This window comes from Carassius auratus, chromosome 5 (assembly GCF_003368295.1).
Source record: "Carassius auratus strain Wakin chromosome 5, ASM336829v1, whole genome shotgun sequence".
Classification (NCBI taxonomy): domain Eukaryota; kingdom Metazoa; phylum Chordata; class Actinopteri; order Cypriniformes; family Cyprinidae; genus Carassius; species Carassius auratus.
This window is the reverse complement of record NC_039247.1, coordinates 14,008,305-14,035,789: the sequence shown is the minus strand read 5'-3', so window position 1 is coordinate 14,035,789 and position 27,485 is coordinate 14,008,305. Positions and strand designations below refer to the sequence as shown.

Here is a 27,485-nt window from a genome sequence, read left to right as displayed (position 1 = left end):
TAGCTATTGACAAAATTTATAGTCACATTAGAAGTACTAAAATTAGTACTATTATTAAAAATGTAATAATTACTGAAAATTCAAAACAGTACTAGTCACTTGGATAACTAGGTATTAATTACAAAAAAAACAAAACAACAACAACACCGTTAAATTGGCTTGCCATAGCTGACTGCAGAGAGCTAGCCAGTGAAAAAGATGCTCAGAGCTCAGATAAGAGTTTAATGACCTACCACACAGAAGAAATATAAAACACAAGTATGATTCTCCTGAACTTTAAAGAATATCACTTCTGTTCCTCAGTATTGTATAATGGTGAAGAATTCCCCACTGATGTCCATTATGAGAGACAGGTCTTTTCAAAACATCTCTAGCTAGGCGGCGCAAGCAGGGCACAAACTCCACCGCAGGGCTCTTTACCCACTGCCGTGACAGCACATGTCAAAGAGGAGACAGAGAGGAAAAGAAAGAGCTACCACATTCATTCCTGTGATTATGTCCATCTTCATTTAAAGCGCTGACAAAAAAGTCAGAGTAGATGTCCTTTAACTTATTCAATCGTGTTCTGGATGTGATACAGTTTTTTAAAACATGACCAAGTGCGCCTCACTCAGTTTTTTTTCAACCCCTCCACCATGTATCTCTCCTTACCCCTCTCTCTCTCTCTCTCTCTCTGTCTCTCTCTCCCTGTCTGTGAGATGTGTCTGGCATGTGGTGGATTTATTAAGTGTGGTACCTCAGTCCCCTTGTGTTTTCTTTTGGGGCCAATTTAAATTGATTTTCCATTTAAATAAGATGCTATCAACAAGCAATAAATATTATAATAAACTATCATTCAAAAATGTGTGGTCATTAATTTTTTTAAGAAACTATAACTTTTATTCAGCAAGGATGCATTAAATTATTAGATATGACAGGTGGTTAACATGCGCGATAAGTAATATCATCCAGCCATAATTTATGTAACTGAAGACAGAGTCATCAGCCTTTATAAATATCTATCTGCTCAAAACTGATCTGTGACCATATTTTGATCGGTTTAAGAATGAGTCTGGCACTTATCTATACTCATGCTACAATACAAACTGGATTATGTATATGATAACACAGGGGATAACAACAAACATACACAGCAAACTGTTTAAATGTTTACACAAGGCCTGCTATGGATCCTGTTATAATAGAAATCGAGAGATCATCAGAGGCCATCTGTGAGTTAATTCTAGTTTCTCCATCTTTTGTTCATGTGTATATAACCAGACAGCAGATGTAATGCGTTTAGCCAAAGTAAATCACACCACAATGATCAAACGGCAAGAGAGATAAAACGCATTTTAAAAGGACATACAGCACCTCTAGCTGTAAGCCTGCAGCCCAGAACAGATGCGTCACTGTCTGAAATGATAAACTACACAGTGAATTTGTTAACAGAAGCCTTCATTAGGAGTTAATCAGCGAAGGAACACTAACAGATACAACAGCAAATTATCCACTCACTAAAATAAAAATCAATGTTTTTCTTAAGCTTACTTCTGACTCACCCACACCATCCTCTCCAGCTACTATGGATTCTCCATTAAGGTATTACAGATAATGGCGACCGATTAGCAAGGGTAAACGACACAGAGAAGCTAAGCATAATATCCCAGTGTGTCTTCATGTGCTTCTTATTTAGAACTGGTTCTAGAAAATATGGTATCTGCATTGTGACCTCATCAAAAGTCACTCAAATCCGAGTGTCACACCGAGAGTCAAAAAAAGCATAAACAGACAAATCAATATTCCTCCTGACTATATATCGTGGTTGTAGGAACATATATGCCGGTATATTATAGTCGCTGTCAGGAATGTCCTGTTGTGCTTGTAGACCTCGAGCAGCGAACTCTTTGATTTTGGTTCATCTAGATCACTAAAAAGAACCAGTACAAAAGAATTATTCATTTGCAAACCGGACATCACTCCTGACTGTTTGCCTGAGGCTATGAGTTACAGATAATATTGTTGTAAATACAGTTTGTTTTCTTGTAGACCGATCATTCACTTCATAAGACCTTAATATTTAGATTTACATTTATGCATTTAGCAGACGCTTCTATCCAACATCTTGGATGGCCTGAGGGTGAGTAAATTAACAGCAAAATATTTTTTGGGGGGTTAACTATCCATTTAAGCAGTCCTGTGTATGATAGTTTGAGACAGATGTGAAGTTCTAGAGTTGAAAATGTACCGAGAGGTTCAGAGAGTAGCAAACAGACAAACACACACACACACACACACCAGTAATAACATTTACTGGGCACAGATGGTGCTTGATGAACTGAACAATCAGCGTGACATTCTGTAATAGTCACACCTCAGACTACCTTCATTTCTGCTTTTCCTTATACTTCACTCATCATTTTCTCATGTGAAAATGCTAATGTTCTTCATCCTATTACATTCAACACTCTCACTGCCCTCCTTACCCCTTAATCACTCTATTAATACGTTTCTATGAATAGCCACGGCTCACCCTCACCACACATTTAGCACTTAATTAAGTGGGTGAGGACAGAGGGGTGTGTGTATTTAAGAGAGACAGAGAGCGATGCTAAACTTCACCGTCTCTGCCATTGTGTCGTTCGTGTACTCAAATGACAGCATTGTACAGTGGTAAATGTGGCACTAATGCAGCACACCCTCTCTGTTGTGTAAAGCTGTTCCTGTTCTGCAGCTCTCGTAGCTCACCTGCACAGCCTGAAGCCAAACATTATAATGAATTTAGCAGGTGCATCGCTCAATATGTCATGTGTGGCAAGCAGCTGTGTAAATACGTGGAAAAACTTGCTTGGAAATAAAGATGATCATTTAAAAAATTATTGCACAATCAGTCCAGGATCTATGAAAAAAGACTGCACGATTACTTGAATACTAAAGGAAATATTTTTAAATTTATAAATTAAATTAATTAATGCATTTAGCAGGCGCTTTTATCCAAAGCGACTTACAATGCATTCAGGCTAACTTTTTTTACCTAACGTGTTCCCTGGGAATATGAAATATTATATATATATATATATATATATATATATATATATATATATATATATATATATATATATATATATATATATATATATATTAGTGGTGGGCATAGATTAATTTTTTTAATCTAGATTAATCTCACTGTGATCTTGAAATTAATCTAGATTAAAATGGCTCATTCGAATTCTGCCGAAGTCATTCAGAATATGTGTGTTACCCAATATGTGTGTAAGTCTTTGAGAAGGGATTTATCAAGCTAGGTGGCGCATTAAAAAAGGGGCTCATCTCCTGTTTCCAAAATGCAACACAAAGTGCTTGAAAAAGTGGGCCCTGTTTTAAATTGTTTAATTTGTATGTTCGTTTATTTATTTTATTTGTGCTATTTACACAAATTATGTTTACGTTTTTTTCAAGTTTGTAGGTGTCAAGGTTTTTTTTTTACATTTTAATCTGGACTACATCATGCTCTAGATATTGTTTGAAGTGTTTTTATTCTTTATTGTTTGCTCACACTTTACATTAGGGCTTCATTAGTTAAAATTAGTAAATTAATCAGTTAAATTACCAATGAAAAATTCTTCTGAACATTCATTACTTAGGTATTCCAATATTTAATAACATGTTGTTAAATTCTAAAGATGAAATTGTGTTATTTAATGAGCTAACATGAAATAAGACTTATTTTTTTTAACAAGAATTAATAACTTCTGTAGCAAATGTAGCTATTGCTCATTGTGAATTCTAACGCATTAATTAAGGTTACCTAATGAGGTCTTATTGTAAAGTGATACCTATTGGTTTTTATAGATCTTTTGCAATTTAATTTGTGTACACCTTTTAACTTTATATATTTTTCTGTATTTCTTAATTGTATTTAAATGTTCAGTTATTTTTGTTATAAGAAAACTTACCGTGATAAAAAACACGAGCAATTAATCACAACATGAAAATTGGATACTGGCATATCCCTAATCAGGACAATGACCCAAATCACTCAAGGACTTTATCAGGGCAAATAAATGTAAAGTCTTCCCAAATCAATCTCCAGATTTAAATCTGATTGAACATTAATTTCACCAGCTGAAGTGGAGACTAAAAGACAGATCCTCACCAAAAAAGCAACAGTTGAAATTGGCTGCATTAAAGGCTGGGCCAAAGTATTTCAAAGCATAAGACCAAGAGTCTGGAGATGTCTATGGGTTGCAGACTCACTGCTCTTTTTATTTGGTAAAACATGTATGTGTCGAAAGACCTAATAATAAAATGTTACATTCTGTAGTTTTGTTGCATATCCATCTTTTAATCATACTTGCAAATGTCTTGACTCCGCAGCAGAGAAAGCAATTTTGTCTTTACGGTTCCAATACGTGTGGAGGGCACTATGTATTTTAATAATATATATATTATCATACAAACATATTTCCCTGGAAAAAGAGCAGGGCTTCCTTGACAGCTTGAATTGGCAAAGCAGAGGTAATTGCCACGAAAGTGCTTTTAAATGTTGAATCACAAATCATACTGGTCACTCTGAACAGATATGTGCTACACACTCAGTGAGTTTCAATAACCGTGTGGGCTCAAACAGCGAACATTTCAAAGAACATGCTGCTCTCAGTGAGAACAAGAGGCTGAATAAAAACAAGGGCAACATTTCTACTGAAGCTCGACATACATCACAATAGGTAGCCAGCGTCTATCCAAGCTAATAGAAAATGGGTTTTTGACATAACATGGACATCAACCTTTATATTCAACAAACATTTAAGGATAAAATTGAAATTTAATGTTAAGAAAAGGTCTACACTTTAAGTGCTGGTCTCTGCAGCCATAAACACTTATATTTACACATAATACTATTTAAAATGTAAGGGTCAATAATATTTTAAGACCTACTAGAGCTACGGAGTCTTTTTGGCAAATCTTAAAAAAAAAAAATTACACAATTAATCCGCATTTGTCATTTTCAAAGCATTTTAGGAGTAGCAGCACAGAGACAGAGTGAGAGAGAGGAAAGAGTGAAGATGATAATTGGCCATTGCATTCATGTGTTCAACAAACTTGACTCTGATTGGGTACAGTGCTCACCAGGGCAAAGAGACTCACTTGATTAAGCATTTGAGAAAGGGCAGGAGGGACAAAAAAAAACAAGGAAGACGAAAAATAATGAGTGATGGGTGAAATAAGTTAATGGATGAAAAGTGTCAGCAAGTGATGACATGGCTTAAGATGGAAGAGGGTGAAAAAATTATGGAAAGCTCACAGATAATATTCTTATGTGAATCCCCATGATCGTACTGAACTTTAAGATCCTAAAATAGTCTTTAAACCACTACACCCTTTAAAAATAAAGGTTCCAGTAAATGGCATAGAATAACCATTTTTGGTTCCATTTAGCTCAGTTTGAAGAACATTTTAAAAATGTAATGAACCTTATTTCGCTATTAAGAACCTTTTGTGGAATGAGGTTCCATGGAAAATAAAAGTACTTCTTGGAACAATAGATGCCAATGATGAATCTTTATTTTTAAGAGTGTAAGGGATAAATGGGTAAATCAAGCAACAACCAATTACTTGGCATAGTTTTTAGGACTGAAAGTGTTGAAGCTACTTGAAATCAGCTTTAACAGAAACTACAGGAAACTGTTGCTATGGCAACCTCGACACTTACGCAACAGATGGTTGAGGGTCCAAAACAGCATAAAGACAAGATCAGAGCAACAGCAGTGTGTGTGTGAAACAGTTACAAAACCGTTTTGGGGAAAGTTTTTTTTTTTAAGTAATGCATTACAACATTGGTTTAAGCCTGATTTATATTTCTGCATAGAACCTACGCCATACCTATGCCGAAGGCTATGTGTAGTACGCCGTAGCCTAATGTGCACCTCTCCAAAAATCTAACAGAACCTCAATTCTACGCGGATGGCAAGCACCGAGATTGGTCTGCTAGATTCCCTCCCTCGTATGTACTTAAGTTTTGTGTATGTTTATGTGCACTTAAATGTATTTTAATGTTACACCTTCTTATATAAAATAAAACAAATGAAAAGAACAAGTGTCTTATTTATTACACTACACAGCATTATACATCATTAGTTGTCCGTGACAAACAATGTTGATCTGCCGTGATAAAAGTCTTTGTGAAGATCTTCTCTTCTTCTTCTTCAGCTTTTGACGTGGTACTGCAGGTCACACCAGCGACATGTCCGTGGACTCTGCAGACTAATGGTTTGAGTGTGTTCTGCACTTCGACGCGGACAACGATCCATTAGTATAAATGAAAACTGACACTTAAGCTACGGCGTCAAGGCTACGGCATAGGTCAAATGCAGAAATATAAATCAGCCTTTACTCCCTAAAAAAGTAACTAATTACATTACTTTGTTACTTTTTATGGAAAGTAATGTGTCACGTTACTTTGGCATTACTTTTTTAAATATGAGCAGGGCTTTGTTTTTAATATGAGAAGTTCTATTTATAGCAAATGTAAAAGCCCTTTCACACCAAAAAGTGTAACGAATAAATCTCAGGCTGATAGAAAAGTAAATTCACGTCTGTACAGTAGAAAGCAGGAGAACATATATAACATAATATATTTGTGGAAACCTTGGCGCATTTTTTCAAGATTCTTTGATTAATAGATGGTTTGAAATAAACCGCATTTCTTTTAAAACAATTCTTTTGTAACAATGTAAATATATTTACTGTTACTTTAGATCAATATAATGCATCCTTGATGAATGAAAACAACTGATACTAAATGCTACTTTAATATTTTGTTCTATAATTTCAGACTGTAATGTCTGAAATGTGGCTTAAGTGACCAAATACTTTTGGGGCCACTGTATATACACCTTAAAAAGAACCATAAGAGAGCCTGTTAGCTGGCTAAAGGTCATCCAGATCATTCCTCAAACAGAACACAGAAATAGCCCTGTCAGTACTGTCCTACACACCAGCTGACTGAATCTTAGTCCGATGATCTCAAGGGTCTGAGTCATCACAAACCCACATGCCCACACGCTCAGCCCTTATGTGCCAACTTGGCATGTAAAGACAAAACGAGAGTAGTGCGTCTAACATTTCAGCAAGTCGACTCCGATCGAATGGAATTCACAGTCGCCTTTGTTTTTCTGCTGAACAATATAAAAGAAGCCCTCAGCCAACATGCTGCACTCACCTCAGGGCCTTTGCTGTTTAATAGAGTGTTTAGTGTTTATAGTTATCTGAGCTCATGCTGTAATTCTGCTGTGATTTACACACCACAGGAATGACTGTAGAGTGCAGAGAACACAAATCTCAATCATCTGCCTGTCGCGACACACACTTATATCATCTGTGTGAGCAAGAAGCAGGTGTGTATGACAGCATGGCGTTAGTGAGAGAGTGCAAAAAATATAGGGGGAAAAAAAAAATCCACCACACCCACATTTCACTTTGTACGGGAGTTTCTCTCTTGTCCTGAAGTGTCCATTTTCAAGAGCGTTTATGGCAATCATTTTCTATAGCTGTTAGCCACAGAGAAAATCTGATTGCAAATGGGTGTAACAACACATTAAACAACAAAGACACAGTACAGTATCCATAATACAACAAAAAAGTGTACACTGAAAGCAGCAGCTTGAGCATATTTGCCCTCTCTCAGCCTCACTCATCACAACACTAGTCTGTGACAAACCCATTAGATATGTGTCCCAATAACATTACGGTAATAAAAGACAAATCAACTGCAGAGATACATCCAAAAACAAGATACTGTGCATTTGCTGAAGCATGTGGCTTTTGCTGAAGCATATGGCTTTCTGAAGGCCATATTGATGTTTTACTAACATCAAAATTCCAAATACATGTCAGAAAATGGTGCAGGGATAATGTATTTTTATAGGTTATATGGTCAACCCATAAGTTTAGCATCACCATGGTTCCATTGATAAAAATGCATTAGCTTTTTGGATTATTGCAGAAAATAAGTTCCGTGACCAGCAAGATATTTAGATTTTTACATGCTTTAGAAGCCCAAAAATTCTAAATCATTTACTCCTGCTGCACTCTACGGAATATAAAAAAAAAACTGAATATGCAAAATGAATCATAGGCAGAGAGTGTTTCTGATTTATGGAAACCTGTTTTTGCCTCAGAATAAAAGTGTTATATTAAAATTACAATAAGTAATAGTAATCAAACCAACTGAAGAGCAGAGTGATGTATAATTGATGAATATGGTAGCGTTTAAAAAAAAAATTCCAGTCATCAGTCATCTGTGATGACTGTATAATGTAAACACACACAGCCGGACAAATGTCCCATTTTTAATGATGTCCTCCATGATGTCAGCTCACATGAGACGGAGGTGTATGTGTGAGAGAGTGAAGCTTCAGAGCATGTGTGTGTAACCTGTTCATGACAGAAACAGATGCACAAAGCAAACCAAGAGGACGGTGTCCAGACAGGGGAGAAGGTAAATGAGAATGCATGTGTCTCTGCACATGGACAACGTACAGAGAATGTGTAGTATATGTATATGTGTGCAGAAAAAAAAGAGATGACATACATTGCACAGTACCTGTCGTGTAGTCCCATGGACATGGTGTCTCCTCTATGCACAGGGTGGTCCATGCCCAGGCACAAATCCCCAGAACACCTTCAAATATCAGCAGAAAGACAGAAGCATCATGAGTCCTGGAAATAATCAAGGTAAGTCTAAAATCTCATTTAATCTATTTATTTTCAGTGGGTTAAATCCAGTGGTTGACCAAGGCCGATATCGCAAAGGCAAATGTTTACTGTCGTCGTTAACAGTTCTATCTAATACGGATAGAAGTCTGTCTAATAATAATATAGAACAGTTAAACAAAGGAATTAATGTATACAGAAAGTATTATAGCGATTGCTTCTAGAATATTGGTAGTTCTTGGAAAATATTCTAATACTTTCTCATTTGCAGTCAGCATTAAGCAAATCCATATTTATATAATTTAAACTAATCTTTGAATAACTAATGCACATTTAATATCACAAATCTTGCAAACTTAGTGGAATCCAGCGGTGAGATCTTGTGAAGTGTGTATCCAGCGTGATCGCGTGTTCTCTGTGTGACGGTCGGTCCGTGCGAATTGAATGCTTTAAACTTTAAACTTATGATTTCAAATTATGCTGTGCATTATGCATTTGCCCACTGCCATATTCATGTCATTTTTTTCTCTTTGTGCTGAATGTAAAATGAGTGTTACTCTGGCTGTATTTGAAAAATATGATTCCCAATGTGCACAAACTTCCCAGAAAACAGTGTCGTGTTGGTTACAGAGTTTACTTCCTTTTTAATTATATTTTTTATTAAATATATATTTATTTGTGAAAAATACTTTGTCATCTAAAGTATGGTTTTTTTTTTACACATTTGTTTTTTAATGCAATGTCAAATTATTTCAAATTTCTTAAATATGAATTAAAATGTTTAAAAAATGTAATCTGCTGCTTAAGACACTCGTACACAGCTGTCAGTGCGAAAAAAATGTAAAAGTATAAAAATTTCATTATCCTTGCTGAATAAAAGTAATAATTTCCTTTAAAAATGTTAATATTACTGACCCTTGCTTTTGCTAGTAGGCAGCACGGCTAACCAAATTCACTTTTAGCTGCAATAAGCATTTCATATTTACAGTATGACAAAAAAAATTAAAAATACAAATATCACATCCTGCAAGACACAGATTTTTGTCCACTCAAAATGAGTCAGAACAAACAGTCAGAAAGCAAGCAGTCAGATCGGCCGATCGTCATGCGCATCTCGTCAGCATGGAATTTACCGCTGATTAGAGAACCGGCTTTACTGATGAAATGCGCATGACAATCGGCTGATCGTGATTGGAGAACCCTACATTTTTCCTAGAGATGCACAATATATCGGCTGATATTAGAGATTTTATGAGTATTTAATTATTCATGCTCATTTCCTCTATTTTTACATACAGGTTACCTGTGGCATCATCTTATGATCACTTAAACAATAAAATACTAATCATTTAACACTGATAAATGCAATCTTTTTTTTTTTTTTCAGCAAACATTAACATTATTTTTTTTTACATGATAGCCATTCACCACTGCCTCTGTCCCTAAATATTTACAACAGTACAGCTTATGGCATTTCTATTAATATTTAGCTGCTCATATTTTGGGGCGTTGTCTACCCCCCTCCCTTCCTCTCTCCGATCTGATCAGGAGGCAGAAAAGAAAATCATCACAGGATATACATCATCATCGGTTACTTTACATAGCCCTCTCTCACAGATAAAGAAAAAAAGCAGAGCAGCAGACACTGAATGTCACCTCTGTACAGACAATCTCACTAAAACTGTGACCATCACAATGACCAGCTGGAGAGTTTAACAGCTTCTTCTACAAGAGGGTGCAGCTCAAAGATTAAAAACGCTAACTGCTGTAAGAATTATGTGTGGTCAGACTAAATGCAGCAGAAGAGCGAACATGGGCTCATCCTTGCTATGCTTCTGAATGGCCATCACAAAGAATGAATGAACAACTCCAATCAAGAAGTCAAAACCAATTAAATACACTTTTTGAACATGCAATACTCTTCCAAAAAACAAAAAAAACAAACAACAACAGCCTGTAACCGCTAAAATACTGATGACAACCTGTAGCCTACCTAGGAAATACACAGCTATACAACACCGCTCACAGAAGGGTAACAAATCACTTTCTATATGCCAGACTAGCTCTACAAACCTCAAAAGTCGAGAGCTTGAAAAATAAACACTAAAGAACAAAAGAAGCAGCAAAACCATGTCTTGCTTTTTTTCACTTGACTCTGGTAGTGTTTGCTCAATTCATGTTTTGAGTTCCTGATTGCATGAAGACGACTCGGTCCAGGACATGAAGTGGGGCACTTCTGAAAGCATGGCACCATGGGAAGAGTTTCAGCACTTCAGTGGCTTGTACAATTCTTCCCCATTGCCGTGGCAACCACTGTGTCTTAGCAACAGACAAGAGGTCAGAAAAGAAGCTAAACAACCCCAACCTCACTACATCACAAGAGGTTCAGGTTTAGTCTCCTCATAGACTTGATGCCACACGCATGCTTTTAAAACAGCCAGAGCTGGACAGAATAGAACCGCCAATGTCAATTAAGTCCACAGTCACTCTGTCTATTTAATAAACCTTTTCTAACATTCTAAATATGAAACATTCTGTCTATTGAAAAATAGACACAGCTGTCAAAATCACAGTCATTATAATTTTGCTTATATATATATATATATATATATATATATATATATATATATATATATATATATATATATATATATATTAGTCTGTTTTACATTTTAAGTTTGGTCAAAGTTTTAGTAATTTAGTTGTGTGTCCTCTCTCCCCATTTTTTTGTTTTTAAGTATGTCTATATAATCAGTTTAAGCTTTAGTATTTTTAGTACTTAAAATGAGAAATGATGCCTTGGCAACTAGTGAAAATAACGTTTCTAATAAGGCGTTTAAGATCAGTACATTTTATTTCAATTAAAGTTCATTTTAATTCAAGTCACTTTGGTTTTCATTTTAGTTAACAAGCCTGCTGTGCGTTTCATTATCCCTTCTCTCTGATTAGAGGCTATTCTTCATCTGAAACGTGATACAGTGTTGTTCATGCCATCACTCAGAACTGAATGTGAGGTTGGAAATAAATGCTGGATTAAACACAGCAACGGCAGCATCAAACCCCTTATAACCCCTGTCAAACTCAATATGTACGATCTATACCAGTCAGTGCATAACAAGCTGTCGTTTTAGCCATTGACCAAGTTTTCACATGACTGAACTATTCCTATAAATGAAGCATACAACCTTGAATAGGTCATACAACTATTGAAACAGGACAAATGTATGGTGAATCATCTTGTAAAGCACTATAAGAGTGTGTGTCACCAAAATGTGTGTTTCGGACACATTCCTACACTATATGAGTGCTAAACCACATATCAGTGTCATCTTAAGACAGACAAGAGATTTCAGGTATAATCTTCTTGGTGAACAATAAAAAATAGACATCCAAGTATCATTTCAGTAACAAAAAGGCAGCATGGTGGTTTAATAAATGTAATAAATAAATAAATAAAAATAGTAATTATATCAAGGAATTTGTGTTGCAACTTTATCTTCTCCCCCTTCAAGCAAAGAGGAACTGTAGTCACAGGACCCATAAAAGAGTATTCATAGCTCTGTTACTGGCTATATGTTCTCGTCTAAGGCAAATATAAACAACATACCCCATTGAATCGCTTTAGTTTAAGAAAAACAAATCCCAAGTGCTTTTAGTCATGTGTTTGCTTAATAAAAAACATAGGCGTAGCAACAAATGACATGATCAGGACAACACAGGACTAAATTAAGGTTTTAGCCAGAAGCCCCTGGTAGAAGAGCTTGTTTTTAGCCATTAGTGTTATGTTACTGTTGTCATGGCATATGAGCACATGGTGGCCCTTACAGCTCCCAGCTGCTCTGAATCATGCTCTTAATAATGGAGCTCTGCTTCTGTCACACTCTGACAGCCGGAGCAAGTGCCCGATGTCTGGAGCTCCTAAAATGTATTTAGAAATGATCAAAAGCTGTTTGATAACATGTTCAACAGCTAAGTACTAACTGGTTTAGTAACCGGACATTCCTCAAGTTTTAGGTTGACTAATCTGATGCAGACACCAAAAATATATCAAACTGAGTGACCAATAATTTACTGAATCAATCAGATCCTATCTAAAGCAAAGTGACAATTCTGAACCAACATTTTCCTTTACTTTTACCGAGTTAATTTATTACAACAGCACAATGAAAACTGATATGCATCTTGGAAAGTGAAGCCAAACACAAACAAAAGGAAACAGCTCTCAATCACTAACAGAACAGCAGGGGTCCGGCTAAAGCAACTTAAGAGCTAATCAGAGTAGCCTTAAATTAACAGAAACAAGGCATCTTTTTGTTAGTTGCACTTCTTTGTTTTTGTAGTACTCGTTGTTAGTTCAGACACAGAGTTTGGGGTTGTGGAAGAGACTCTTGGCGAAATGTCTGCTCCTCTTTATGTGTGAACAAACACCGTAAGTACACACGGAGCCCGCGCGGACACCGGTGTAACGCCAGAACCGGGGCTGTGATTACAGCCGTGCTCCTGGATATGTCCGTTCTTGAAAGCTCAGCTCTACTCGCTTGAAGAAAGGACCAAACCTGAAGCATGGCTCCCCATTTGCAGCTCTGCTTCAGCTGCTGCTACATTTAGCTTCAGCTGACAACAAGCTACTTTTCGTACTGAATGATGTGTATCTTTACGTATGTGCCACTGATATGTCAGTTTGCCAGATAGAATAATAAACAAATAAACTTTTAAAAGCCGTTTCGACTTACCACAGCCTCTGGAAATTACCCTTGTTTTCTTCTTAAACCCCCAAATCCTCTCTACTCATGGACCTCACAAAGCCCCTCCTTTCTTGTTTTTCATTGGCTGTAACCTCAAGGGAATACGTGCCGTACGTCTTGCTGATTGGTCTACGATCATGTCAATCCATTCCTGACACTAAAAACTTCCGTTACCAAAAGAAGTTCATGGCGCGGGATACGCGCAGCGATTGGTTGATTCGTCCTTAGTTAGGATGTAATTGGACGGTACTGTATAAATATCAGTGTATATGAAGCGCTGTTCGGGATAACATTACTGTATTGTTTACTAATATACTCTGAATAGTAGATGGTACTACAGTTGGACTGAGGGATCTATAAAAGCATTATCATCATACACTTGCTATTAGCAATTCAAGATGTGATAATGTCACAATTAAGGCAACATTATAGCAAATTTGCTGACTGTAGTTAGGTGTATTTGTCCAAATTGTGATAATTTAAATGAATTGTGCACTGCAAGCTATTATAATGTGATAAATGAAAATACAATAAAAGTAATGGACTATATATATATATATATATATATATACACACACACACACACACACACACACACACACACACACACACACACACACACACATATATATATATATATATATATATATATATATATATATATATATATATATATATATATATATATATATATATTGGTTTTTTTTATTCGTTTTTATCCCAAAGAGTTACAAATGTAACATAGTGGTAAGAAATGCATAGCCTGAATGCACTGTAAGTCGCTTAACCCCTCTTTCTCTGATCAAGGATTCATAGGAACAACCTCAGATCGGGCGTTTATGCTTCACAAAAATAGATAGCACAGATCAGCTGTGCCTCCAAACACCGCGAGATGTTGCGAGATTTTGGTGGACGCGAGAAGACCTGTCGCCGTTTCTCTTCCTCCTCTCGGTTTGTTTTCGATCATAAATCCCGGGAGAGGATCTTCCCGATATGCAAGGGTCACTGACAGTCCGCATGGAAAGCTTCGGGCGCATCTTCACATTGCACTACCGCCTGATCAGATCGACATAACCGGGTGATTTTGCTTTAACATAAATAAATAAATAAACAAAGCTCAGCCCCGCTGTCAGGTCTTGTAGTCTAGGCCGTGTGTCTGCGTGCGTTATCGTGCATTCAGGTGAGCGGAGCGGCCTCCCAGCACTCATGCCACAGACGCGCGGGAGACCTTAAATACACATTCATACGTGTATTTTCTCGTTTTCTGGTTCACAAGATCTGGGACTTTTTCATCGTTTGCTGGAACCTCAACAGTGGCGGCGGCCTTTGTATGCAGCCCGGGCTCAATGGCGTCGGACACCAGCGACACGGAGGAGTTTTACGATGCGGCGGAGGATGTCAACTTCACTCCCTCACCTCATGCGTGAGTCTCATATTCAATTTAACAAAATACAGATTACTTTTATTACGCCAGTTTGATGTCTGATGTCCGTTATGAGACTGGAGAATAGAATCTGCACCTGTCAAAGCTGTCAACAGTTGCCCCGTTTCTAGATTATAGATTTACTGCTTCTGTACAGCCATATGACGTTTATTATGTGGATATATAAAGTCATATGACTCTTACAGTAGTGAGCTGTCTACCTAGACAGTATTTTTTGGACGTTCGAGTCAGCTGAGTGGTTTTGAACAGCCTCAATCTCGCTTTGACACGTAGCGTTCAGCTGATGTTGCCATTATGTTGTCATTATGTTGTTTTGGAGTTATGACTCGAGCCAAAGATTTTAAATGCATTGAAATCCCAAAAATTTTCATTTCAGCTTGCCAAACCTTTCTTAGTGTGTTCCATTGATGATGGAAAGTCATTCAGATTGAGGTTTGGAATAATATGAGGATATGTAATGTTACCTGATCTTATGAGAACTGTCCCTTCAGAAATGCAGTCCAGTTTGCATTGTCCCACTGTATCCATGTATCGTTCACTACTAATTTAGACATTTTATAAAATTACAGTATGTCCTTTGGTAAATCATGTATTTAGACTGAGGCTTTAGGTTTTAGTCACAAACATGACTGCTATTTTCAGAAAAGGAGCCGAATGACTCAGAGACCCAGTGATTCTCAATGTGAACAAAGATTTGAGGTTCAGAAAAATAATTGCTCTTTTGTGAAGAACGAGTCTCCATGTTGTCAAGTATAGAAAAGCATGGCTGGGGCCAAAGGTGTGTGTGAGAAGAGCTGTGATGTGTTGGAGGAATGTTTTGACAATGTCATCATCAGAGATTGCTGAAGGCTTATTTAAAGGTTTGTGCTCATGTTAAAAGATTAGTTCGCTTTCAGAATATATATTTCCTGATAATTTACTCACCCCCCGTCATCCAAGATGTTCATGTCTTTCTTTCTTCAGTGAAAAAGAAATGAAGGATTATGATGAAAAAATTCCAGGATTTTTCTCCATATAACGGATTTCAATGGCAGCCAAAGTGCTGAAGGTCCAAACTGCAGTTTCAATGCAGCTTCAAAGAGCTCTACACAAACCCAAACGAGGAATAAGGGTCTTATCTAGCAAAACGATCGGTCAGTTAAAAAAAAAAAAAAAGAAAGAAATGGAAAATTATACACTTTTTAACCACAAATGCTCATCTAGCACTAGCTGGAAAGGTCAGGTACAGTTTGTTCTTCGTCTGTCTGTGTACTCCGGTTCAAAAAAGGTAGAGTAGGGCGTAAAACTCCATCTCATTTTCTCCTCCAATTTCAAAATTATTCGACATCCTTGTTATACCTTTTTTGTAAAGGTTATTTGACTTTCTTTGCATGCTCGCTTTGTAAACACTGGGTTGGAACTTCTGCCTACATCATACGTGACCTTTCCAATGTGACTACGTTACATTATCGGTGAAGTTGAGCTAGTGCTAGACGAGCCTTTGTGGTATATGGAGAAAATACAAGGAGAAAAATCCTGGAATGTTTTCCTTAAAAAAAACAATTTCTTTGTAACTGAAGACAAAAAGGCATGAGCATCAGTACATTTTCAGGACATTTCTATTCCTTTTCGAGTAGCTGGTTAAAGGGTGTGTTATGAATGAGACTGAGGGGCTTGTCTGTTCATGAAAGCTGGCTCAGCTAGGCCACACTAGCTAGTTTTAATTAGGCTCAGACCTCTTTATGTGAACTCAGTGCTGGGAGGAGCCCTCACACCCGCTCTCTGTTTGTGTACACACACAACTTGATTGACGTTTACTAATTAGTCTTATCTTGACCTAATACAGTGCTGAAGCAAATGAAGGCTTTCCTTACATGAAATTCCTTACATGTTTTGAACAAGTATGTGAGCACAAGTGTCAAACTGGAGCTGTGTGTGATTCATGATATGAGTATATTAATCTTGGCACTGTTGACCTGTGTTATTAATTATTTGTTCTTTGACTCTTTATAGGTCCCCTGCAAAGTTTGAACTTCCTCCACTTGGGGTAAGCGTTTGCTTTAATTTTCACAAACGTTCTTTTTGGTGAAAATGTTATTAAAGAGAATTTACTGAGAATTTACTGAGCAAATAGAAAGGAATTTAGCAGCATTTGCCTTCGGGTGCTACCAGACAGAATCTGCAGACCTTGATTACATTGATAAATTGTGTTAAGTGGAACTGAAGGCACATCACCCTTATTTTATAGCTGAAGATAATAACGTTAGCAAAAACATATCATTAAATGAACATGCGAGGGGCAGGGGTATCGTAGAGTCAGATTGTGTGTTGGCCAGTGTATGGGTTTGTTGGAGTCATAAGTCTTAGTCGAGTGATGTTCTAACCTGTTAGTGAAGTGCATTAGTCACATGAGTGCAGGATGGAAAGATGATCTGAGGTTTATAGTAGAGTTTGAGGCTCTGCTCTAGTTCTGTTTAATCATTTAAATAAAACCGATCCTGCCTAACAAGTATTTTCAAATAACTTTTTGAGAATTCTGGAACTCTGTTTGAATCTGTAAGGACCTTTTACATTTGACATTTTTTAGAAAATATAAATTCTGTAAAAAAAAAAAAAAAAAAAACCTGACATGAAGGATTTGTATTTGAGAATTGGGTGGTTTTTCATTTGTTGCTTTTGATTGCCTGTAGGGTCCTGCAGAGAATGTGGTCCAGGTAGTCGCCGCTGGATTGGCTCAGCCTGAATCCCGCCATGATGATTCTCTTCAGGTTTGGCCATGATAAAGCTTCGCAGTTCTTACATGCCACTATTTATACCTTATATCTTTATTATTTATTGTTTCATTTTCTCTTTGTTTCACTTATAAGTAATTATAACAGAAGGAGGCTGTGTTCTCTAGTGTATGTTTGCTATTGGATGTCTGCACAAAAAGCAAGTCATTTCTCTTAAGTGGTCTATGTAAACAAAAATCAGATGCTGGGTATATGTGTTTGAAACTCTCTTGATAATTCTGCTCCTCCGGGGTATGTATTGCAAGTGGGCTGGATGCCAAACTCTTCTTGATCAATAAATGTGGACCCTGAGCCCTCTTTAGACAGAAGTCATTATTGATGTTGTAGGTAGTGGTCGACCGATATTGTTTTTTTGACTGCCGATGCTGATATCTTGAAAGCAGGGGGGCCAATAGCTGATATAAAGCCAATGTAAAATGTTTTTTATTATTATTTAAGAAATGTTTAATCATTTGACAATGGATTAAAAAAAAAAGTATTCTGGGAAGTTTGTGCACATTGGGAATCATATTTTTTTAAAATAAAGACAGGGTAACACTCATTTTACATACAGCACAAAGAGAAAAAAATGACGTGAATATGGCAGTGGGCAAATGCATAAAGCACAGCATAATTTGAAATCAAAAGTTTAAAGTTTAAAGCATTCAATTCACACGGACCGGCCGTGTTTAAATTATATAAATATGGATTTGCTTAATGCTGATGGCAAATGAGAAAGTATTTATATATTTGTAAAATCAATCGTTATAATACTTTCTGTATACATTAATTCCTTTGTTTAACAGTTCTATCTGATTATTAGACAGACTTCTATCCGTATTAGACAGAACTGTTAACGATGACAGTAAACAAGAGGGAGAGTGTGAGCACTGTGTGTTCAGGTGCTGCCGCTCTCAGAGACGTCAAAATAAAAGTCCCACCTGCCAAGCCGAAAAAAGTATCGGCCGATTCCAATATTTGAAAAATTGCAAATATCGTCTGATATATCGGACAACCGCTTGTTGTAGGGAAACACTATGAGATTAGATGCCTAGTGTAAACAAAGCTTTATTCATGAATAAAGCACAATTCTCTGACTGTCCCTCTTTCTGATTGTTCTTTTCAGATCATTGATAGTATTATAGAGGAGAGTCAGAAAAGTGGAGTGGAAGATGAGTTGTTGAGAGGAGAGGAGGCCTGTCCAGCCACATCTGAAGGGGAGAAGGCAGGAGCAGAAGGCTGCAGTGTTAAAGAAAACCTGGTTCTTGAAGGCGGCCTGGTGCCTCCAGAGGATCCTGATGTGATGCCACATGACTCTGGTCGCTCTGAGCAGCTGCCTGACGTTAGGCCGAAGGAAGTGAGATCACAGGACTTTCAGGACAGAGCACCGGATGTGGCTGGTCCCGCCCAAGCAGGTCAGGACCAGGCTATGCCACCCCCTCCTGACATCACAAGCACTTTGGGTCAGCCATCACAACCTGCCTCCCTGCCGTGTTCAGAAACAGCTGATATTCTAGAGCAAGTCCCTATGACTGATGCAGATGGCCCTGGCCCTTCCAAACCCCCCAGACAGTTTACAGTGGAGCCAGACATTGTAGCTAGCACCAAGAAGCAGCCGCCTTCAAGGCCACCTCCGCCCACTGGGGCTCCACCTCCAAGACCACCTCCCCCCTCACGCCCCAGCTTTTCAGCTAAAAAATCCCAGGAAGTGATGCTACCAGCAGGGCTAGAAGGTAAGTTTATTATTAAAGTTCTATTATTAAAATATTGCTGGCTTAACAAGTAAAAATGCAACTCTATCTATTGTGATGGACATTTATTATTGGTATAATATGAAATATGACCTAATTAACGGCTATAGCGATAATATTGTGTATGATTGGTCAGTCTCTGTAGAGCCAGCAGACGAGCCGTGTGGATTGGTCAGCCCAAACGCCACAGTCCAATGTATTACTAAAGAAATCCAGCACTCACTGGACCTCGCTAGCGCCACTAGCGGTGATAAAGTGGTCACTGCACAGGTTTGAATTTAATTACAGCCATTTCAAATAATAGAAATATTCAGATTTCACACTGAATATTGGACATCATACATTTATATCTGGTCTTTTGTATAAGCAGGAAAACGATGAGCAGACATCAAGTTCTAGTGGAAGCGAGACCGCTGGACCGCAAAGACCAAGATCTAACTCAGGCAGAGAGCTAACAGATGAGGTAGTGTGTGTGTGTGTGTGTGTGCGCATACTTGCATTCATATGAACCTATATTGTTGCAGGGTTGATGTAATTTTGTGGGCCAACCTGGAGGTTAGCATCACACTGGTTCCCTCAATAAAAACCCAATAGGATTTTTGCATTAGCTTTCGGATTGTTGCAGAAAATAAGCTCTGTGACTAGCAAAGGGTTAACATTCTAGTAAGTTTTGTTCATCAAGATAATCTTCACCAGTGAAAACAGCTTTTCTCAATTTTAAAGTCTAAATTCATTCGTCAGCAGTGAGACGTTTTAAATGAATTGCACAACAGTCAAATAACAGCACCACTAAGTTTCCAACAGCTCTTTCAGTCTTTATTTAAAATCTGCATGTTGGACAGTATGAGTTATGATAGTTTGCATTTGCAAGAGTGTAGATATAAATAAAACAAGAAAAGACTGTAAAAGACTGTAATGACATTTAATGTTCCATTTAGCCACTTGTTAGTAACCAGTAAGATTCATAAGTAAAAAAAAATCTCAAGTGTGATTGTAACGGATATATTTTACGTTGTAGAATAAACTTTTTTCATTTTTATATGGGGATGATGGATCCAGGACTTGCTTCCAGGTTTAGAACACATTCCTGCAGCACTCACAAGTGTGAGGGACACATTCTAAACTTTATTAGCATGACTGTATCAATACGGTTAGTTCACACAGTAATCGTAACTGATTAGCTGAAACGCAGCTACGTGGGTGAGAACCAGATTAGGAGGGGGGCTGTGTCCTCATTCGTTCATTTGGGGATGGCTTTTGATTGGTTGTATTTTACACGGCCTGGTGTAATGCATCTCTTATAATGATTATTACTCAAGCCGGTAATCTGAGTGGTGTTGTTGTTGTTGTGCAGGAGATTCTTGCGAGTGTGATGATCAAGAATCTGGACACTGGTGAGGAGATCCCGTTGATTCAGGCAGAAGAGAAACTACCGAATGGAATCAACCCACTCACACTGCACATCATGAGGAGAACCAAAGAGTATATCTCGTAAGAGAGCTGCATTTCCCATAATGCACCACCAACAGTTATCTTAAATCTAAGTTATTTAGTTGGGCTCCATGGAAAAATGTGACAAATTTTCAAGATGCCTCAAATGCCCTACTGTATCCTATAATACACAATCCATCACATAGTTTTGGAAATCTTCTGAGCTGATTTTACATTTCATGTGTACTTTCAAAGATCATTTTCCTTCTTTGACACTCTGCTTGTGCTGATGTAGTGGTGCCCTCAGGAAGTAGAATCGAATCCTTTCAGTAATCCGATTTGCTACACCCTCATCTGCCCTCGTTTTATCAGCCAGAATGAAACCTACAGACTTTTTGAAGGGAGACGGCATGTAATCCCTGTTTCTCTTCTGATTTGAAAGCACTTAAACACAAGTGGAACATTTTGGCAAGAAGTGTTTCATAATGCTGAGCTGATATCAGTTTTGTAGTTTCTGTTAGTGTTTTTAATCTGAAACAGTTGGGTAGTTGGATCTGGTCCTGGATCAGTGTTTCTTCTCATCTTCTCATTTTACATCAGGATTATATGCAACCTAATTTAAAAAAAGCCAGCAGCTCTGAACACTTTAGGTTGGGATCTCACACTTTCTTTTTTTTTTTTCTTGGCAGAAATGATGCAGCACAGTCGGATGATGATGAAAAGTCCCAGCCTGCACTAACAGACACCGATGGAGGGAAATTGAAACAGAGAACGTAAGAGATGGATGTCGATTTAAAACTGTAGTCACAGTCTTGAGTAAAAATACACAATGCACATGTACTTAAACCTTTAAAAGTTTAAGTACATGTGTGCGGACGATAAGATTTTTGTTTTTGAAAGAAGTTTCTTCTTATGCTCACCAAGGTTGCATTTATATGATAAAAAAAGTTATTCATTTCAGTATATTTTATAATGCTATTTATTACTGTAATGGCAAAAGTACATTTTCAGCACCATTACTCCAGTCTTCAGTGTAACATGATCCTTCAGAAATCATTCTCATATGCTGCTTTTTGTGCTAGAGCAACATTTTATTATTATCAATGTTACCTACAGTTGTGCTGTTTAATATGTTCATGGAAACCATGATACGTTTATTTCCAGGATTCTTTGATGAATAGAAAGTTCAAAAGAACAGCATTGATTTGAAATAAAAATCTGTGTAACTTTATAATTGTCTTTACAGTCACTTTTGATCAATTAAATGCATTGATTTGTTTTTAAAACCCTCAAACGTTAGAATAGTAGTTTAATTCTAACCAAATAAAAAAACCTATATCTTGAAGGACCGCTGAGGATGATTCTGTCTGTTCTTCTTCTTTCACTCAGTACACAGCTGAAGAAGTTTCTGGGTAAGTCTGTGAAGAGAGCCAAGCACTTGGCGGAGGAATATGGGGAGAAAGCCGTCAATAAAGTCAAAAGCGTTCGGGATGAGGTGTTCCACACAGACCAGGACGACCCATCCTCCAGTGATGATGAGGGGATGCCGTACACCCGGCCGGTCAAGTTTAAAGCTGCTCACAGCTTCAAAGGGCCCTTTGACTTTGACCAAATCAAAGTAGTGCAGGACCTGAGTGGAGAACACATGGTGAGGAGAGCGTGTGGGACCTTTAATGTCAAATTTAGCACATTTTGTGATCTGTAATGTGGATAGTTAATTATTTAGTGATGTGACCACTCCTCCTTCCCCTCTTTCTTTCTCAGGGTGCCGTCTGGACAATGAAATTCTCTCATTGTGGCCGGCTGTTGGCTACAGCAGGGCAGGATAATGTGGTTCGTATCTGGGTCCTTAAAAACGCCTATGACTATTTCAACAACATGAGAATAAAATACAACACAGAAGGTAACCACACACACACGGTCTTGTATGTAAAGACTGTTATTTCTATTTAAAACATCTTGTACATAGTTCATATACAGTGGCCCCAAAACGTATTTGAACACTTTCTGGTTGTCAAATGAAAGGACCTGGCATAATGAAGTGAATTTCTAGATCTAGATTTAGGTTTAAAAGATGAATCCCCACTTACTGTGTAGTTTAGCCAGAGGTTAAGCGAAGTACACAGGGAAATCAGTGAAAGCCACTGACATGCAAAACAGCGCTATTGCGTTGCTGCCCATGTAGAGTTTATGCAGAACAGTTAGCTGTTGTATGCAAAAAAACAACAACTAGTGAACTGTTAGGCTTCTTAGCCATCTCAAGCTTCCTACGTGGGCAGCTTGCCACACAAGTAGATCTTTGCGTGCATGGACGACAGAGTTAGGTGTTAGCTTGTTGCTAAGCTAAAGAAGTGAATCTTTAATAATCACACACAAATATTGTGTAAAATATCTGAAATTGCTTCTTTTTTTTTTTTTAAAGCCTCTTTGGTCTCTCTTATTCTCTCTCAGGACGTGTGTCCCCATCTCCCTCTCAGGAGAGTCTGTGTTCCTCGAAATCGGATACTGAAGGAGGGGTAAGGCAACCCACCCCCCAGCTCTTTTTGTATTTCACGCTGATGAATGACTATTTAAAACTCTAAGATAACCGCTTTTCTTCCTTTCGCTTGCTCAGTTTGGTGCTGCAGTGGAAGATGCAGACACTGAGGACAGAAACCTGCCATTCCGCCAAGTTCCCTTCTGCAAGTATAAGGGTCACACTGCTGACCTGCTGGATCTGTCCTGGTCGAAGGTGAGCGATTACCATCGTCATTGCACCGCTGAACCACTTACGTCTGGAAAACGTTCGAAATTCGAAAGAGCAATTGGACATAATTATGTGGCTTCTTTTCTGAGTAGAACTACTTCCTGCTGTCATCATCGATGGATAAGACGGTTCGTTTGTGGCACATCTCCAGGAGGGAGTGTCTCTGCTGTTTTCAGCACATAGACTTCGTTACAGCCATTGCATTTCATCCCAGGGTACGTATGCCTCTTGTGTACTCTAGTATACACTAGTTTCTAATGCTCGCCAAGGCTGCATATATTTAATTATAAATACAGAAAAAAAAGACTTATAGTTAAATATGATTCAAAAAAGGATTTTAAAATGTTATTTATTCCTGTGATGCAAAGCTGAATTTTCAGCATCATTACTCCAGTCTTTAGTTTCACATGATCCTTCAGAATTCATTTGATTTGGTGCTCAGGAAACATTTCTTATTCTTATCAATGTTGAAAATCATGTATTTCTTCAGGATTCTTTGATAAATAGACAGTTCAGAAAGATTTGAAACATTATAAATGTCTTTTACTTTCACTTTGAAGTGGCCTTGCTTTGATGGCTGTGTTTTTCTCTCAGGACGACAGGTATTTTTTGAGCGGTTCTTTGGACGGGAAGCTGCGGTTATGGAATATCCCAGATAAGAAAGTGGCACTGTGGAATGAGGTGGACGGACAGACGCGCCTGATAACAGCAGCTAACTTCTGCCAGAATGGAAAATATGCAGTTATTGGGACCTACGATGGACGCTGCATCTTCTACGACACGGAGGTGAGTGTTCTTTCTTATAAGCTTTAGATAGAAACCATGATTTTCATCTAAGAGAGAGGAGTCCCAAAAACAGAATGGACATCACATTGATTAAGGAATTGTTGATTATTAATCACTTACTGCTTCTTTCACCATATTCTGCTCAGCGCCTTAAATATCACACCCAAATCCATGTTCGCTCCACGAGAGGCAGGAACCGTGTGGGCCGCAAAATCACAGGCATTGAGCCTCTGCCAGGAGAGAACAAGGTAACACAGATGTGTTAGACTGCAAAGAGAAAAAGCCTGCAGTTAGACTTAAAACTCTTCTTGTTTACTGAAGTATAACACAAATAATGATGCTTTTATTCAAATCAAGGTGAAAAAACTTGACGTCTCCGTTAATGCGTGTCTCCTCTTCCTCTGCAGATCTTGGTGACGTCGAACGACTCTCGCATTCGTCTGTATGACCTCAGAGATTTGTCTCTGTCTATGAAGTACAAAGGCTACGTGAACAGCAGCAGTCAGATCAAAGCCAGCTTCAGGTGAGAGGACGAGTCTGACAGACATGTCCATCTCTGATCCTACACTTCTACGGAGAGTTGAAGTCAATCTCAAGGATCTCATCTTGTTCTTGCAGTCACGACTACTCTTTCATTGTGAGCGGCTCAGAGGACAAGTATGTGTACATCTGGAGCACATACCATGACCTGAGCAAATTCACCTCTGTACGGAGAGACCGCAATGACTTCTGGGAAGGGATCAAAGGTAATACGAAGGAACAAAAATGAATCGGATTCTGAGAGCAGAAGCAGTTACACAGATATTCCAGGAAGAAAACTATAATACTAATATTTCTTACTTTTTATCATTTGAATTTCTTTCATTTTATTTAATTATTATTAGTGCTGATGTTACTAGTATTATTTTACAGTCATATTGATAAATCATCACACATTTTTTGGCCCTTCCAACAAGCACAGCAAACCTGTAGGTTTTTAATTTTTTTAAATAACAATTAAAAAAAATTTCCCCAGTAGTGCAGTTCTAACAACAATTATTGTATGTACTTTAAGGGCCTTAAATGACATGTGCCTTCTGCTTTGTAGCCCATAATGCCGTAGTTACTTCAGCCATTTTTGCTCCGCATCCGGATCTCATCGTGCCTCAGGAGCCAGGGACAGAGAAGCCCGACTCGGACCGTAAGAGTGATAGCACGGACGACTCTGAGACCATCCCATCAGGTACTGACTGGAACCTTGCCAAATAGCATTGTGAGATCACACCAGTGCACGGAACAAAAGTAACCCATTCTTCTTCTTTTCCTCAGGGGCCCTGAAAACAGACCACACTGAAGTGTTGCTCTCTGCGGATTTCACTGGAGCCATTAAAGTTTTTGTCAATGTTAAAAAATACTGAGTTCTTGTGCTGAAAATGACACCCAGCAAGTATATAGAATTAATTTAAAGGCTCCTAAAACAAAATCAGTGTCACTTTACACCTAACTGAGCCCCCATTCATTGACCAATCAGCTGCTGGTGAGTGCTCTGAAAGGTGGAGATTATAAGCCCCGCCTTATTTGCAGAGAACAGGGACCCAGGAAGTTGGAAGGCGGGGACAGTTGAGGAGCAGGACAGATGTCATTACAGCTAACAGCATCTTTCTTTACCTTCCTTTCTTTTAAATTTGATATTGTTTGGAGAGGTATTATTGTATTGTTACTGTGTGTACTAAAAGGGCTTTAATTTGCATAGAGCAATGATGCCATTTTAATGGATGAGTGAAACTGCAAGCCTGTATGGAGGCAGAATGGATGTGAGAGACACAGGTAGTCAGCCCTTCAAACACACACACACACACAGACTTGAATTCCCCCCTGCGTACTTCACCCCCAAAATCAGTGTTTCTGAAAAACACAAGCTCTCACATTTCCAACATGAGCACTAACTAAACTCATTTCAATTTAAGAATCTTTGTCGGTGTTATTTTATGTTGTGAGAATAAATGAACCTGATTTTTTTATGTGTATGATTCCAGAAATAATAACAATAAAAAAAAATCTATAAAGGTTGTTTTTTTTCTGTATGTATGCAATAAAATGCACATGCACTGGTGGAACAGTCTTTTAGACACTGTTCTGCCATCGCTTAAACAAGTGTAATCTATCACAAGTTCCAGTAACTTTAACATTAAAGGGACCTTTCTACTGACCAGAAGGAAGATGCCCAGGGTTCCTGCTCAGCTGTGTGAACATGCCGTAGTCCTGCTGCAGAAAGGTATAGGAGCGATAAATAAGGCATATAATTTTTACCTGGAACTTTATTTAGTTCCTGCGGTGGAAACGCGGCTTTGTAGTGGCAAACCATGTGTTCCCAAAAATATTCACAAATGTTAATAAATTGGTTAAAACAAAAGCAGTTGAGGTTTTAGTTTGAGTTTAATTTATTATATCACTCTTACACTGTGTAAATAGGTCTTTGTGAAAATATATAACTTCCTTTATATTTGAAGAATGTATTTGCTGCTCTCCGTTACGAGTTTGATTTTGTGTTGTTGCGCATTTCAGTGTAAAACAAGCGAGGTTTTCTAAATGAATGAGCACATTTATAAACACGGACATGGACAATTTGTTTTCTTTTTGTAAACCTGCAGAAGACTTGTCATTTTTAATTGCCCTATATCAAATTAATTCTGGTCTGGCCTAACATTTGATATAGCAATGTTACACAAATGTAAAAAAAAAAAAAAAGCAAACTTTTAAATAGTATTCCATCTTTCGTTTTATTAAAACTGAATTAGAAGCACTAGTTAAATCACAATGATTTATAAAGAACCAAAAACCCTGAGATTTGTTTTTCCATATTATGAAATATTTAAAGCGAATCCCAGTAATGATGTTTATATTATATTTCCTTGACATATCCCTTTGCAATTTAAGTTGTTTATTGTATATATTTTATATAATGTAACATAATAGCAATTGTTATTTTTTTTTTTCTCCTTTCTTATCGTCATTATTCCAATCTAATTTCTTTTGGTAGTAACTATTCTTGAAGTAATTGTAAAAGATGTTGAATGTGAAAACCATTCATAGTGAAAACCATTCATAGAAATCACTAGAAAGCATTCAAATATATTCAACATTTGCTTTATGAAAATC

General features: G+C 37.7%; 2 protein-coding genes across 4 annotated transcripts in view; one reads left to right on the top strand and one right to left on the bottom strand.

Moving 5' to 3' along the window:
• Positions 1 to 13,519, bottom strand: part of LOC113076815 (kelch-like protein 13) — a 41,946-nt gene extending 28,427 nt beyond the window's left edge. The window contains exons 1-2 of one of the 2 annotated variants that reach the window (XM_026249485.1): positions 13,428 to 13,519; positions 8,573 to 8,662 (exon numbers count right to left, since the gene is read on the bottom strand). In XM_026249485.1, coding sequence (XP_026105270.1) covers positions 8,573 to 8,637 — 65 coding nt within the window. In that variant the 5' untranslated portion in view covers positions 8,638 to 8,662; positions 13,428 to 13,519. The remainder of the gene's footprint in view (positions 1 to 8,572; positions 8,663 to 13,427) is intronic. The other variant, XM_026249486.1, reaches the window with a different exon arrangement.
• An 815-nt stretch (positions 13,520 to 14,334) lies between these two features.
• On the top strand, positions 14,335 to 26,389 carry LOC113076767 (WD repeat-containing protein 44-like). 2 transcript variants are annotated; one of them, XM_026249465.1, is made up of 20 exons: positions 14,335 to 14,517; positions 14,716 to 14,862; positions 16,876 to 16,909; positions 17,553 to 17,630; positions 18,760 to 19,366; positions 19,521 to 19,654; positions 19,755 to 19,847; positions 20,739 to 20,875; positions 21,505 to 21,588; positions 22,205 to 22,463; positions 22,580 to 22,718; positions 23,267 to 23,331; positions 23,430 to 23,546; positions 23,654 to 23,776; positions 24,156 to 24,347; positions 24,494 to 24,595; positions 24,755 to 24,870; positions 24,966 to 25,093; positions 25,435 to 25,569; positions 25,656 to 26,389. In XM_026249465.1, the coding sequence occupies exons 2-20, from the start codon at positions 14,786 to 14,788 to the stop codon at positions 25,742 to 25,744; spliced, it is 2,709 nt and encodes a 902-aa protein (XP_026105250.1). In that variant the 5' UTR covers positions 14,335 to 14,517; positions 14,716 to 14,785; the 3' UTR covers positions 25,745 to 26,389. The 2 variants fall into 2 exon arrangements, with proteins under 2 accessions (XP_026105250.1, XP_026105248.1); XM_026249463.1 differs by having other exon boundaries at positions 14,335 to 14,619.
• The last annotated feature ends 1,096 nt before the right edge of the window (positions 26,390 to 27,485 follow it).

Excerpts from the sequence above, each read along its gene's own strand:
- LOC113076767 (XM_026249465.1), top strand. The coding sequence starts at position 14,786 with ATGGCGTCGGACACCAGCGACACGGAGGAGTTTTACGATGCGGCGGAG. Across the intron at positions 14,863-16,875 it reads TTCACTCCCTCACCTCATGC|GTCCCCTGCAAAGTTTGAAC; the intron begins GTGAGTCTCATA and ends GACTCTTTATAG. Across the intron at positions 23,547-23,653 it reads TGGATCTGTCCTGGTCGAAG|AACTACTTCCTGCTGTCATC; the intron begins GTGAGCGATTAC and ends TTTTCTGAGTAG.